The 16,360-nt window shown below is 36.0% G+C and overlaps 1 protein-coding gene across 2 annotated transcripts in view; it reads left to right on the top strand.

The window, feature by feature from the left end:
* Positions 1–16,360, top strand: part of ZNF704 (zinc finger protein 704) — a 239,579-nt gene that overhangs the window by 54,784 nt on the left and 168,435 nt on the right. For both annotated transcript variants that reach the window (XR_013553520.2, XM_060610787.3), the window contains exon 2: positions 6–247. Coding sequence is in view for 1 of the 2 variants with exons in the window: in XM_060610787.3 (XP_060466770.1) it covers positions 6–247 (242 nt within the window). In the remaining variant the exon portion in view is untranslated. The remainder of the gene's footprint in view (positions 1–5; positions 248–16,360) is intronic.

Below are 16,360 nucleotides of genomic sequence, written 5' to 3'. Positions count from 1 at the left end.
CACAGGTGGGAAGCATCAAGCGGGAAATGACCTTCACATTTCAACCAGAGGACTTAAAACGTGACTCTAATAAAAAAATGTCTCATCAACACTTGTTTCCATTGGCCATGGAGGAAGATGTGAAAACGGCAGACACCAAAAAAGCCAACCGAGTCCTTGACCATGAAAAAGAAAACACGCGCTCCATCTGTCTCCTTGAACAAAAACGAAAGGTTGTTTCTTCCAATATTGATGTTCCTCCAGCAAGGTAAGGGAACATTAGCCTTTCTATGTGTTTGCCTGTGGAGAGTGTGTACAATCTCTACCATATTTCTCCAGAGTATATAGACTTAGGAGGGGCTTTCTGCCAAGAACATTTTTCCGTTGCTTGTGTGAAACAGAGCAGGTGGCCCTGCTCTTCGGAACTGACTTCATGGCTGCGCTAGTTGCGAGTATTGTCGCTGTAGAAAAGAATGTTTTATTTGATTCTGGAAAATGAATAATAAAAAACGAGAGAGTAAATGTCAAAAAAGAAACGTGAAATGTAGTACTGAGCATAACCACTTAAAAGCAGGGATACTCACATCTTTTGGGCAGAGGTTGGAGAGCTATGACTGCAGGCCAGATTCAGCTCCTGGCATGTTTGTGTATAGCCTGTGAGATAAGAGTGGTTTTCCATTTGTAAAGGGTTGTTTAAAAAAATGAAGAATATGTGACATACATCACAGGTGGCCTGCAAAGCCTAAAATGTTTACATGTGACTCATCACAGAAAAAGTTTGATGATCCCTGGTTTATAGCATTGGTAATCCTTTTAAGACAGATCTACCTTAGAACTGGGCCAAGAGGGTTTATTTGAAGTACCAAAAGACTTTTATCCCATTGTAATTTTATTTAAAATATATCCAGTAGCATTCAATCAAAGCACAACATTATGGCAGAATGACATGGAACAGTAGTAGAATGGAACATAGTAGACCTTTTACTTATTTTCTTGCTTGTCATTTATTTCACCTAGAAAATAAGTTACACATTGGCCAGGATCTTGGACCATCTTGTTCATGCTGTATCAATAGCACTAAAATAATGCTTAGTAATGTACTAGGGGCTCCATAAATATTTGTTGGACGAAAGAAAGAAAATTCTGTAGCATAAAAACGTGCTTATTTTTAATATGTAAACCATATTTTGTTACCAAAACCCAGCAGTCTCTAAACGACATATCTGTCTCTGAAGCTTTCATCATTTCTTCACTTAGTGATGTCTGGTTATAAAAAATGACAGCCCCCTCCAAAAGAGATTGTGAATGGAGAATTATAAGCAAATTTTTGAGGAGTCCTCTATTGTTTGAATGGTTTCAACTCGGAATATAGTATCCTTGGAAAAGGAATAAATGTTTCCTTTTTGCCTATTTACTTTTTATAAGTAGAATTTCATTGCTTTCTATATTAAATCAAAAGTATCTCCTCTAGGAAATTGTGTATTTTTCTATTCTACTACCAAATTTGTCATACTTTCTAAAATTATAGTTCTCTTTGTTTTCCTTAACCTTTGTTGAAAATTTTCCTATGTTCATGGCTTCTGTTTAACCACTTGGAATTATTTGCTTTTCTAATTTTTTCATACAAAGCACATGTTAAATTCTTTAGGATTAATTCCTTTAACTGGGGGTTTGTTATGAAATGTTTTATCATGCCCTAAAACTGGTAGGTACCTCAGTTCATAGCTGTTATTTGGTTGACTCATAGGACAAGTGACACGTTAAGTTGAAATGTGAAGAGCTATGGTTTTATTTTCTTTCTAAGCTTGTCGTGCAAAAAATTAGACTTCCCAATGTCAGATCGTCAGTGATGACTTGTACTTCCACAGGATTTACTGTAGCTAAAAATTCCATTAGAGCACTTTATATGTTAAAAGACCTGGAATTAATCATTTTAAATTACCATAGATTGTTTTAGATATATCTTTATTCTTTAATTTCACCCCATTGCAATAGTTTCTGGGGAAAATGATGAAAGGAAGTAAAATGTTTTCTGCCTTTCCTGACTCTGGTATGTGGAATATTTTTTCCACTTTCTCCAATTCACTAACTGTACTTAAAAGTTACGAGTCAAGCCAGTGTTATTGTAGGGTTCTTAAGCAGTATAGGAAAGTTAATTAGATTTTGAATCCATTAATGTACAGCAAAAATTCCCCAGTGACAAGATATAATTCAGACATATTCATCTATTTTGGGAAATACTAGTTAAAGCTTCATTGTTCGAGATTTCCTCTAATATACTTGTTTTCATTGCTATAGTATTTAATCATCACAAATATGCCAACAGTTGGTGAAATAAATTGCCCTTTTTCTTGATGATGATGAAGGAATCAGAAAATTGTGGGGTTTAACTATCAAACTCTCAATTCTTTCGGTTCTATTTCCATGTACTGTTATGGAATTATTTTGTAAACGTCAACTTTCCACTATTATCTAAGTAAATCGGTGTTTTGTTTTGAAAACTCCTTTTCCTGACACGGTAGGAAGATATGCGACTTTTCTTTTTGTTTATAAAAGCAAAATGTAATCTGTCTATTGGCAGTGTATAGATAATGAAGTTTGAGTGAGTCTACAGTACTGTGAAGTTTTTTGGTATAAGGAAAGCTATATCTTACATAATATATGTGTGTGTGTGTGTGTGTGTATGTATATATATATATACGTATATATATATATATACGTATATATATATATATGTGTGTGTATATATATATATATACGTATATATATATATGTATATATATATGTATATATATATATATACGTATATATATATAATATGTAGCTCTATCCAGCTGATTATTGAAACGTATTCTCCTAAATCCAGATGTTATGTTTTGGCCAGTTCTTATAAAGGCATTTTTGACCAATAGAGTATCACTGGTAAAGAGTTTCTTGGCAGTTTAAAATCAGTTCTTTATAATCTTTCTCACTCTGTCCTTTGCTTTTTCCCACTATAGGCAAAAGGATCTTTGTTGACCTTTGCTTTCTGTATTTTCTAAAATGGTACTTGATGTTTATTTTCTGTGGTTTATATAATGAAGATAATAGATATATTTTGCTTTTTCATATCCCTGGAAGAATCTGGGAACTAGCCTCCCCATCTTTATATCTCATTGTGATGGAGCATTTCCTGCTTCCATTCAGTAGCTTATTTATGGAGTACCTGCTACGAACGCAGCACTCAGTAAAAGAAAATTGGAATGAAATGGGATGCTAACCCTGTACGAGCTTACAGTTGAATCATGGAAACAGACACCTAAGTAGCTAATTTCAAGTAACAGTTCCTAATTTGCTCCCTTCTTTAGAACTGAACGAATTTGTACATAAAGGAGAATCTCTCAATATTACGGAAATTATTAATTTGATACAACTATTCAAAAGCCTAGTTTTTTGTTGTTGTTAGTATCTTTTTCAAGATGAGGATGAATGGAATTGAGAAGGAGGAACTCTGAGATCTACTCTACAAAATCTATGTTTGTTTACCCATTTTCTGAGGACCCATTTGAAAGTTGCTAGTTTCAGGAAAATATAAATTTAAATGAGTTACTAACCCCGATGTGTTAGGCTGGGTCATCTGAGAAACAAATACCAAGGCAGGATTAAATCCAAGCATTTTATTGGGACAGATGCATGTGGGAGAAAAGGGGTGTGGTGAGAGGCATGGAAGGAGGGAGGTACTGTGGAAGGAAGTCATACTGTGGTGCAGGGCTGAGCCCCGAGAATGAGACAGCCAGGGAAGGTTGGGTGGAAGTGTGCTAGACGGCCTTGCAAGATCATCAGGAGTCCTGCATTATATGAATGCAGTGGAGTCCGCTTACCTGTGGGACATTGCTTGATTGATCTTAGGAAGAAGCAGCCTTTTCTTTTGGGGGGGGGCTTGGGGATGGAGGTGAGTGCATCATAGCGTTGAGTATTCCGAGTTCTTCAGTAGAGAAACTAAACAGAGCAAGAGTGTGTCAGAGAGCACGTGAATGTGCAGCGTTTCTTTGGAACTAAAGAGCTATCTATCATTAACAGAAAAGAAAATTCTGTGCAGTTTTTAAGGATTATTGGGGAGCAGGATTTGGGTTGGGGGTTACCAGGAGCATCAGTGATAACAGTGGGGACAACAGTCTCTAAACAATGTGTCTGTCTCTGAAGGTTTCATCACTTCTTCACTTAGCGATGTCTGGTTATAAAAGATGACAACCCCCTCTGAAAGAGATTGTGAATGGAGAATGAAGAGTTACTAATTATAGATATGTCATCTTAAGTATTTTTTTAATCTCTGGGGAAAAATGCTAGCTGTCTTGATCTCTATGGAGAGTTGAGGAAAATGAACTTTCAGAGTATTTATAGAGACAGGGGTGTGAGTGAAGAGTCCCTCCAGAAAGGAATTCCAATACTGTGGTTTGGCTTAAGAAATGAATAAGAGACCGAAGGTCAGTAAGTAAAACAAATGCTAGTCAGTGGTTTCCTGTGGGCAGAGCTCAGCAACTCATTAACTAAGACAGTGATTTTAGCCTGTTTTTCAAAAAAAGATGATGAACCTGGGCCCAGATAATAACTGATTCATGCCCAGATTAGTGGTAGAAATCTGGGGAGAAAGAATGAAAGATTTGAAATACAGTGTAGGGAATTTACAGATTAGCCAGGGATATGAGGCATAAAAGTAGTTGGAAGGAATTTTTCAGTTCTTGGAGTGTGTGCCAAGCTGTTGGGAGTAACATGAGACTTCTTATGCGTTGACTTGCTTGAATGTAGTTGCTAACACCACATTCTTTCACAGTCCAGAAAGTGAGTGTTTCAACTGACCCAAAGGGTAACTAGGCATGGTGGGCAAATCTGTGAGTATTAGAAGAGAGAACATGAAGGACTCAGGAGAGTCCCTTTTGGAGGAGAACTTTCCACTCATGTTAGCTCTGCCTGTTGTAGGGCGTTGCTGGGGATGCCACTGTGTGGACTTCTACTATGGTTCCTAAAGACTGCTCTAGTAGTTCTCTATATCTTAAAGATTGTGTGTAGTATTCTTTGGTGTATATTAATTGAAATATACTGCTTTTAAGGTAAATAATTTTATAAAATCTGCTGATGTTATAGTAAATCATGTAGATACTTACCAAAACAGAAACCGGGAGAAGCAAGCGCTGGGCACTCAGTAGCATCATCATGTAAGAACTGAGAGATTATAGAGAAGTTGTAAATTGTGAGGTAGTACAAATGATGATAATAAACATAAAGGGTTTTGGTCTGTGTGTGCCTGATGGGGCACGCAAGAGTAGAATCGTGTTCCCCAAAAGATGTGTCAAAGTCCTAATCCCCCAGTACCTGAGAATGTGAGCTTATTTGGAAATAAGGTCTTTGCAGATGTAACCAAATTAAGGTGAGGTCGTTAGGGTAGGTGGTAACCCGATATGACTGGTATCCATATAAGAAAAAAAGAGAGAGACAAAAGACAAGGAGGAAAGCCAATGGAGGCAGAGATTGGATTGATTGGTCTACGAGCCAAAGAACACCAGAAGCTAAGAAACAGGCATGGAACAGATTCTCCCCCAGAGCCTTCAGAAGAAGTGCTATGTCTGAATATGTCCCCCTCAAAATTCATTTGTTGAAACCTAATCCCCAATGTGATGGTGTTAGGAAGTAAGACCTTTGCATGCTGATTATGCCATGAGGGTGGAGCTGTCATGCATGTGATTAGTGCCCTTATAAAAAAAGGCCCAGAGAGCTCCCTTGCCCCTTCTACCACGTTGAGGATACGAGAAGTATGCCACCTCAGCCGACCATGTGGCACCCTGATCTCAGACTTCCAGCCTCCAAAACGGTGAGAAATAAATCTCTGTTGTTTATAAGCTCCATGATCTATGGTATTTTGTTATAGCAGCACAAAAGGACTAAGAAAATACGGCTCTCTGACACCTTGATTTCAGCTTCTTGCCTCCAAAATTGTGAGACAATAAAATTCTATTGTTTTAAGCCATCCAGTTTATGGTGATTTGTTAACAGCCCCTCTAGGGAAATTAATATAGGTTGTTATTGCTGATGACTACATCTGTGTCTTGCCTTATAAATTTACTTTGAGTAGAATAATTATTCACATTCAGTAATGAAGTTAAGATATGCCTAATAACATGACTAGTTATCATCTATGCCTCTCAGGGAGAGACGCTATCATTGCTTTTTCCGTAACTATTCAACTTGTGGTTATTTATTAAGTTTGTCTCTAAATCAAGTTTATTGAGATGTAATTCATGTGTAATAAAATGTACCCACTTTAAATATACACTTTAATGAGTTGTAACAAATATATGTACCCATGTAATTAATGCATAATCAAGATATAGAACATCCTCATCCCCACAAAAAAGTTTCATTGCGCCTCTTCCCACTCCACCTCTCCTCTGACCTTCAGCACTAGGCAGCCAATATTCTATTTTCTGTCTTGTGGATTAGTTTTGTCTTTTCTAGAATTCATATAAATGGAATCATGCATGATGTATTTTCAGGTATCTTCATTAGCTCAGCATGTTTTTTTTTTAAGATCTATATTTTTCTTTTGCATTTGTCGGTAGTATGTTACTTTTTATTGCCAAATAGTATTCTATTTTGTGATTATATGATAATCTGATTATGCATTCGCCTCTGATAGACATTTGGGCTGTGTACAGTTTGGGGTTATTAGGAATAAAGCTGCCATAACTATCCATGTATGCCCCTGTGTGGAATAAGTTTTCACTTTTAAATACCCAAGAGTTGACTTCATAGGTCATATGGCCATTGTATATTAAACTTTTTCAGAAACTGAAATACTTTTTCAAAGTAGTTGCACCATTTTATATTCCCACCAGTAAGGTATGAGAGTTGCAGTGGCTTTTATGTGTTCACCAACCCAGGGTACTGTCAGTATATTTAATTTTTTTATGAAAGTAAGAAAGTACTCTTATTTGCTGAATTTTTGTCATCAATAGATGCTGAATATAGTTTAAAAATGTTTACATCCATCTGCATGAGCATAGTTTTAAAAATTATTATATGTTGGATTACATTGATTGGTCTTGGACCATCGAATCAACTTTGTGTTCCTGAGGTAAAACCCCCTTACATACTGAAGGATCCATTTTTGTTAAAATTCTGTTAAGATTCATTCATTTTCATCCATTGACCTATCATTTTATTTATTTCGATTTCTTTGTCTGATTTTAATATAAATTTATGATAGCCTCATAAAATGCATTAGGAAGTGTCCCTTTCTCCTCCTCTATTTTCTGGGTTTGTTTTAGGACTGGGATTACTCTGCCTTAAAAGGATAGGTACACCAGTGAAGCCATGTTGACCTGGAGTTTTCTTTATGGAAGTGTTTTTAATTACAGATTCAATTTTTAACATTGATACAATGCTATTTATCTTTTATGTTTCTTATTTAGTGAGTTTTATAATCTGTGATTTCAATAAATTTATTCATTAATTTAAGTGTCAAATTTATTAATATATAGTTGTTCATAATAACGCCTTATTTTTTCTAATATTTGTAGATTCTGTAGTAGTGTTCCCTCTCTCATTTCTGATACTGGTCAGTGTGTCGTCTTCCTTTTTTTAACCAATCTAACTAGCAGCTTATCAATTTTATGGCTCTTCTCCAAGAGCAACCTTTGTATATATTGATTTTCTCTGTTTTTTGTCCATTTTCTATTTCATTGGTCTCCTTTTTCATCTTTGTTATTTCCTTATTTCTGCGTATTTTAAGTTCCCTGTTTTGCTAGCTTCTTACAGTAGAATTTCAATCATTAATTGTAGACCTTTCTTCTTTTCTACTATTGGCATTTAACACTTTTCTCTTTTAGCAACAATAACTCTTTCTACACACTTCTTTGTGTATACCTCCCAAATTTTGTTTGGTTGTTTCTTCTTAAAATTAGAACATTAGAATTAGGTTTTATTGTAAAAAGTAAGAGGCACAATACATTTTTCTTATTATTTATAGTTGTGAAAACAATCCAGAAAACAGAAATATATAGCATATTTTGAAATAGGATATTTGATTCATTACAGTCATTATACTTAAACTTATATGTTTAAAATGTTTTGCCACCTTAATTTTTTCTTTTTTAAAATATGCTTTACTGCTTTTTCTCTTTCATAATGTTATTCATGAATTCTGCATAGTTATTGATATTTTTGTCTACTTGTGACTACTGGTTCTGTACGTTACTGATATTTTTTTGTCTACTTCGTTACTGATTTTGTCTACTTCTTTCTCTTCTCAGTTTGTCAGATTTTGCTTTATGAATTTTAGAATTGGTTTGTATCCTTGAGGAATCAACCTCTTTATTATTATGAAATGTCTCTAGTTATCCTTGATATTATGCTTCATTCTGAAATCTACTTTGTCTATTATTAGTATGGCCACCTTAGCTATCTTAATATTATATCACTTCACATCTGGTGCAGGAATCTTACAATGGTATTCTTCCATTTCCCCTTTTGTTCTTTGCACTATTTTATTTTTCTAAATGTTACAATCCCCAAATTACATTTATTGATTTTTCTTTAGTCATCCCTTTTTAAAGTAGTTTTATTGAGATATAATTCATATATGATACAATTCACCTATTTAAAATGTTTCTAGTACATTCATAAAGCAGTGTAACCATCACCATAATTAGCATTTTCACCACCACCACCACCCCCACCACCACCCCCACCACCACCCCCAAAAAACCCCTGCCCATGAGCAGTCACTCTCCATTCTTCCCCAGCCTCCGAACCCTAGGCAACCACCAACCTATTGTGCTGTTGCTATCTCTATACATTTGGCTATTATGGACATTTCAAATAAATGGAATCATACAATATGTGACCTTTTGTGTCTGGCTCCTTTCACTTAGCATGTTTTCAAGGTTCAATAACTGTCTTAGCTGTTAGGCTGCTATTAAAAAGTACCATAGGGACGCCTGAGTGGCTCAGTCAGTTTAGCATCAGACTTCAGCTCAGGACATGATCTCACAGTTTGTGGGTTCAAGCCCCGCATTGGGCTCTGTGCTGACAGCTCAGAGCCTGGAGCGCATTTCTGATTCTGTGTTTCCCTCTCTCTCTCTCTGTGCCTCCCCCACTCATGCTCTGTTCTGTTTCTCTCAAAAATAAATAAACATTAAAAAAAATTTTTTTAATAAAATAAAAAGTGCCATAAACTGGATGGCTTATAAACAACAGAAATTTATTTTTAACAGTTCTAGAGAGTAGAAGCCTGAGATTATAGTTAGGTTCTGGTGAGGGCCCTCTTCTGAGTTGCAGATTGCTGACTTCATGTTGTATTCTCAAGTAGCAGAGACTAGAGCAATGGAAACAAACTCTTACTACTCTTGTAAGGGCACCAATCCCCTTCACGAAGGCTCTATTCCTATGACCTCAGAGATGATCATAATTACCTCCCAGGGGCCCCACCTCCTAATTCTATCACACTGGGAATAATATTTCAACATATAAGTTGGGGGATGGCACATTTAGTCTGTAACATTCATGTTTTAGAATTATCGGTGCTTCATTCATTTTTATTGCCAAATAATATTTCATTTCATGGATATATCACATTTATTTACCCATGCATTGATAGATATTTGGACTGTTTCCATTTTTTGGCTATTATGAATAATGCTATATGAATATGTATGTTCAAGTTTTTGAGTGGACATACGTTTTTAGTTTTCTTAGGTATAATATCTAGGAGTAAAATAGCTGGATCATATGGTAACTCCATATTTAAGTGTTTGAGAAACTTCCAAAGTGTTTTTCAAAGGAATTCCACTATTTTGCATTTCCTCTAGAAATATATGAGTGTTCTAATTTCTTCATATTCTCACCAACACTTGTTATTATCTGTCTTTTTTACTATAGTCATTTTAGTGGGTGTGAAGTGATACCTCATTGTAGTTTTGATTTGCATTAATGGCTAATGATATTGAACTTCTTTTCTTGTTAGCCATTTAGAGATTTGCTTTGGAAAAATGTCTATTCAGATATACTGCCCATATTTTTTACTTCGTCTTTCTATCATTGAGTTGTAAGATTTCTTTATATATTCTGAAAACAAGAATGTTATCAGATACATGATTTTCAAATATTTTCTCTCATTCTGTGGATTGTCTTTTACTTTCTCGATAGCATCCTTTGATACGCAAAGGTTTTTAACTTTGATGAGATTCAGTATCTCTATTTTTTCCTTTAGTTGCTTATGTTTTTTGGATATAGATCTAAAAATCCATTGTCTGGTCCGAGGTCATGAAGACTGAAGCCTATTTTTTTCTTCTAAAGTGTTTTGTACTTTTAACTCTTATGTTAGGTTTATAATCCATTTGGAGTAGATTTTTGTGTATGGTATTAGAGGGCCAAATTCATTCTTTTGCATATGGATATCTGGTTGCTTAGGACCATTTGTTGAAAAGACTACTCATTCCTCACTGAATTGTCTTGGCACTTTTGTTGAAAATCAGTTGACCATAGTAGTAGATGCTCATTTCTGGACTCTCATTTTCACTGATTTATATGTCTGTCTTCATGCCAGCACCACAGTGTATGGATCACTGTAACTTTGTGGTAAGTTTTAAAATCAGGAATTGTAAGGGGTGCCTGGGTGGCTCAGTCAGATGAGCCTCTGACTTCGGCTCAGGTCATGATCTTGTGGTTGAGAGTTTTGAGCCCCGCGTCAGGCTCTGTGCTGACAGCTCGGAGCCTGGCGCCTGCTTCAGATTCTGTGTCTCCCTCTCTCTCTGCCCCTCCCCCAGTCAATGCTCTGTCTAGCTCTGTGTCAAAAATAAATATAAACATTAAAAAAAATTAAAATCAGGAATTGTGATCCTCAAAATTTGCTCTCTTTCAGGACTGTTTCTAGGTCCCTTGCATTTTCATATGAATTTTAGAATCAGCTTGTCAATTTTCCATAAAAATCAGCTGGAATTTTGACAGAAATTGCGTTGAATCTATAGATAAATTTGGGAAGTATTCCCATTTTAATAAGATAAAGGCATCTAATTCATGAGCACAGGGTTTCTTTCTACTTACTAAGGTCTTTCATTTTTTCAACAGTGGTTTATAGTCCCAGAGTACAAGTTTTGTACTTCTTTTTTAAAATTTATTCTTACATATTTTATTGTTTTTGTTGCTATTGTGAATGAAATAATTTTCTTAATTTTATTTTCAGATTGCTCATTGCTAGTGAATAGAAATAAAACTGATTTTTGTATATTGATCTTGTATCCTGCAACCTCCCTGAATTAGTTTTGAATCTCCCTTTTAGTTTGAACAGTTTTTGTGGCTTCCTTAGGATTTTACATGTAGAAGATTATGTCATCTGTAAATATAGGTATCTTTACTTCTTCCTTTTCAGTCTAGATGCCTTTTACTTCTTTTTCTTGCCCAATTGCTCTGACTAGATTCTCCAGTACAGTGTTGAATATAAGTGGACATTTTGTTTTGTTTTTGATCATAGGGAGAAGCATTCAGTCTTTTGCATTAAGTATGATGTTAGCTGTGGATTTTTGGTAGATGCCTTTTATCAGGTTGAGAAAGTTCCCTTCCGGGGCACTTGGGTGGCTCAGTTGATTAAGTGTCTGACTCTATCTCAGCTCAGGTCATGATCTCACGGTTTGTGAGTTTGATCCCACGTCCAGCTCTGCACTCTGACAGCATGGGGCCTGGTTGGGATTCTCTCTCTCTCCTTCTGTCTCTGCCCCTCCCCCCTCAAATATATATAAATAAACAAACTTAAAAAAATGAATAAAAGAGTTCCCTTCTATTCTCAGTTTGTTGAGTGTTTTCTGATGAAAGAGTATTGAATATTGTCACATGCTTTTTCTGTGTCTATTGAAATGATCACATATTTTTTGTTCTTTATTATATTCTACATGTTACAGTAATTGATATTCAATGTTAAACCAATCTTTCATTCTTAGGATAAATATCATTATGGAGTATAATCCTTCTTGTATATTGCCTGATTTGGTTTGCTAGTATTTTGTTGAGGATTTTGCATCTATATTTATAGACGATACTTTGATCTGTAGTTTTCTTTCTTGTGATGTCTTTATTTGGTTTTTGTATCAGAATAATAGAGAATGAGTGGCAAAGTGTTTCCTTCTATTTTTTTTGAAGAGTTTATAAATAATTTGTATTAATTCTTCTTTAAAGTTTGGTAGTAAGTCAATTATCCTTTAAAATTTTTTAAACAAAAATTTATATTTATCTACGTATTGATATCATTGAGCCTCTCTCTTTGCCTGGCCCCTATTTTCTCTGCATTACCAATGGCTTTCTCCACCTGGTAGAGAGGATGAACAGAAGAGGTACCGGATTTTTTTTTTCTTTTGTTTTGCCTTCCAGCACTTGCTTATAGGCAAGAGGTTCACTGTGAGCCCAGAAGCAAGAGATTATCTTCCCCTTTATCTTCACCAAATATATGTGTGTGTATATAAAAAAAAAAGTCTTTCTTCTTAACATTATTACAACATTCATGTATATAGAGTTCTCACTATAGACTCACTAAAAGTTTAGCCATGTTTTCTGACTCTATTAATTGGCTTACAACCAACAACAAGCTAGTTGTATACCTTGCTAATAGTTTGTGGATGATGTCTATTACCAAGAATGTATAAGTACATACACACATGTATACTTCTCTTTAGCATAAATAGTACCATATTACTCAGTTCCGATAAGACCAAGATGTTAAGAATAAGAGTGACCTGATAAAATTTCTGCCAGCACTAAGTCACCAGAATACCCTTTCATTCTTTAATTTATTCAACATATTTATTAACTAAGTGGATTTTATATATCAGATACTGGAATACAGGGTAAAATAAGTTAGACAGATTTCCCACCCTCATAGATTTGAGGAGATATTCTAAAAAAATAATGTATAAATACATCATCATAAATTCTAATAATTTTAATAAATGGAATGTACAGGATATCATGAGGGCCATAAAGAGGAACACTTATTGTAGGTTGAGGCATAAGGAAAGGCCTCTTTCAGGAAAGTACACTTCAGCTGACACCTGAAGGATGAGAAGGAGCCAGACTGAGTTGGGAGGAAGTGTTCCAGGTAGAGGAGAGCACGCGTGAAAGCCCGAAGATGAGAAAGACCGCCAGCGTGGCTAGAGCACAGAGCACAGTGGAGAGTGGCAAAAGATGAGGTTGGAGAGGTAGACAGAATCTGAAGAAACTGAATCATGTTGAGCTATGTTGGATTGTGTTAAAGATCTTTAAATTATGTATTGAGGTCAGTGAGAAGAAGTTTATGAAGAAGAATGATACGATTCCTTTTGTATTTAGAAATGATCACTTCATCTATTACATGTAGATTAGGACGGAAGGGAACAAGAATGGATGGAGGGAAACCAGTCGGGAAGCTACTACATTAGTGCAGAAAAGATACGGAAATTTGGACAAACGCAGTGGCAGTTGAGATGAAGAGAAGTGGACAGATTTGAGGTCTATTTTTGAAATAAAAGTGAGCCTTCTTGGTTGTAAGCAACAGAAAATGAATGGCTGATTTAACAAAGAATGGAATTGTTTTTTTAAAGACTAACAAAGTTTCTGGGAAGGCTGGAGAGCCAGGTTAGAAAGTAGACAGGAGGGTGGACAGCCAGGAACATGGTTGTATTCATTCATTCTGCAGAATCAGGACTTGCAACTGGGCTTTGTGGCTTCTAAAGTGAGAACTGTATGTGCTTGGAAACTCCTCAGATGCACGAAGACACTGGGCATCCAGAAAACTGACAGATGTCTATCATAAATCTCAGTTTACAAATGAGCAGAAAGACTCAGAAATGTTAAATGATCACCCAGGAGCACACATTTAACAAATGGCAGACCTAAGACTAGGCTAGGTTTCTGACCCCAAGTGAATTTTTGTTCCTTATTACCACCATTAGTGTTTATCAGAAAACACTCATTTATTGTCATTTACAAATGTGATGCCTTAAAATGCATTGATAATTCTTTTTTAAAACTTTTTAAAAAATGTTTACTTATTATTTTGAGAGAGAGAGAGCACAAGCAGGGGAGGGGCAGAGAGAGGGAGACACAGAATCCGAAGCAGGCTCCAGGCTCTGAGCTGTCAGCACAGAGCCTAACATGGGGCTTGAACCTGCAAACCGTGAGGTCATGACCTGAGCCGAAGTCAGACACTTAAACGACTGAGCCACCCAGGCGCCCCAACACATTGATAATTCTAATATCACTTGTTATCTAGTCTCTAGAAAAGAAACTCGAGGGGCGCCTGGGTGGCTTGGTCGGTTAAGCGTCCGACTTCAGCTCAGGTCATGATCTCACGGTCCATGAGTTCGAGCCCCGCGTCAGGCTCTGTGCTGACGGCTCAGAGCCTGGAGCCTGCTTCAGATTCTGTGTCTCCCTCTCTTTCTCTGCCCCTCCCCTGTTCATGCTCTGTCTCTCTCTGTCTCAAAAATAAATAAACGTTAAAAAAAAGAAAAGAAAAGAAACTTGACAGTCAGGCAAACATTATTAGATAACCTAGATTATTAGAGCATGGCATTTGTTATTCTCTTTTTGGCAGACATTGTTTTTTCAGAAGTGCTGATGCTTAAATTGGTTGGATTTCACCCAAACAGCAATTACAATTTGATTATTCAAAGTAGTAACTGTCTTCTAATTATAACTCTAAAGCTAAAGAAATCTATTAGCAAACTAGTTGTAACAAAGAAAAAAGAGAAATTTGGCCAAAAATATTCCTAGACCTAACAGCAGTTTATTAGAATACTCCAGATTGTTAGTTTACTGTTGGAAAAAAAAGTGAACCATAAGGTAGTTTGTTTTGCAGGTTTTAAAATATGATGATGTCATATTTATCACATGCTGGATAAGATAAAAATCATCTTCTCTTTGTAAGATGCCATTCTGAAGACTGTCTAGTCTAGAAGGAACTTCAGAAACTTCTTAACCTTTGAGTTCACGTTTGGGAAATGACCTGAGCTAAAAGCAATATCCTACACGTACAATGGGAAATTGTAAACTAACTTGGCTAGCGTTTTCAACAGTGTTGTCTACAGTTTCTCCTTTGTGTTTTATGTACCATATACTATTAAAAAGTCTCCTGTGTCAAATTTGGAATTAAGTGAGAGATAAGGCAAAATTGCAGACATTATTTCTGAATCTCCAGAAGCATAGCAGTTCCTGGAGCAAATGTTTAAATGCGTTAAAAACTTTACAGGTGACAAACTCTGTAGCCAATATGAAACTACCGAAAAAAAGAGAGAAGGCTAAAAGGTCAGTTTAAGCTTAGCTTACTGAACATTTTAAAAATATATACTATATTGGCAGGAGAGGTGGGTGGAGGGATGGGTTAAATATGTGATGGGGATTAAGGAGTGCACCTGTTGTGATGAGCACTGGGTGTTGTATGGAACTGTTGAGTCACTATATTGTACATTTGAAACTAATATTACACTGTATGTTAACTAACTGGAATTTATTATTTTTATTTTTTTTTTTATTTTTTTTTTCAACGTTTTTTATTTTTATTTTTGGGACAGAGAGAGACAGAGCATGAACGGGGGAGGGGCAGAGAGAGAGGGAGACACAGAATCGGAAACAGGCTCCAGGCTCCGAGCCATCAGCCCAGAGCCTGACGCGGGGCTCGAACTCACGGACCGGACCGCGAGATCGTGACCTGGCTGAAGTCGGACGCTTAACCGACTGCGCCACCCAGGCGCCCCTAACTAACTGGAATTTAAATAAAAACTTAAACTATATTGACAGGGGACTATGAATGTACCTACCTATGATGGAGAAATACTAATACTATATAATTTGTGGACCTTGTTAAGAACTGAAGCAATCTCCATAAAGTAACTATAAAGACCGTCTTTTCTAGGAAACCTTTATCCATTTCCATCCCTTCCCATCATTTTAGTGATTCAGGTCAGCAAGTAACTGTTGTTCCAATTTTCTTGCTATAGTCTGTTTGTTATACAACAGCCAAAATGATCTTTCTAAAACACAAGTATAATCATGTGGGTAGAGGGATAGAGAGACAAAAATGCTAGGAACCAATATAATTGATATTATGATGTGATGAAACATATTATGCCATCACTACACAATCAAGTCATACTTTGCCAGGGATTTAGATTCAAAAGTCAACAAATAAGTCAAGACTCAATCAAGACAAAATTATTCCTTACAATGTCTTAAAATGCCTGTGAGACCAGAACCCACCAAGAAAGATTTGGGATCTAAAACAAATTAAAAAAGAGAATTCTTCCCCTTTTTACTCTGGGACAAAATTTCATTGAATGGAATGGGAGGAATTTCTGTTGTTTTTTTTTTTTTTTAATAGTTCTCTCTT

This window comes from Panthera onca, chromosome F2, assembly GCF_046562875.1.
Source record: "Panthera onca isolate mPanOnc1 chromosome F2, mPanOnc1 haplotype 2, whole genome shotgun sequence".
Lineage (NCBI taxonomy): Eukaryota > Metazoa > Chordata > Mammalia > Carnivora > Felidae > Panthera > Panthera onca.
Note: the sequence above shows the minus strand (reverse complement) of the source record. Positions and strands in the feature narration are given on the sequence as shown.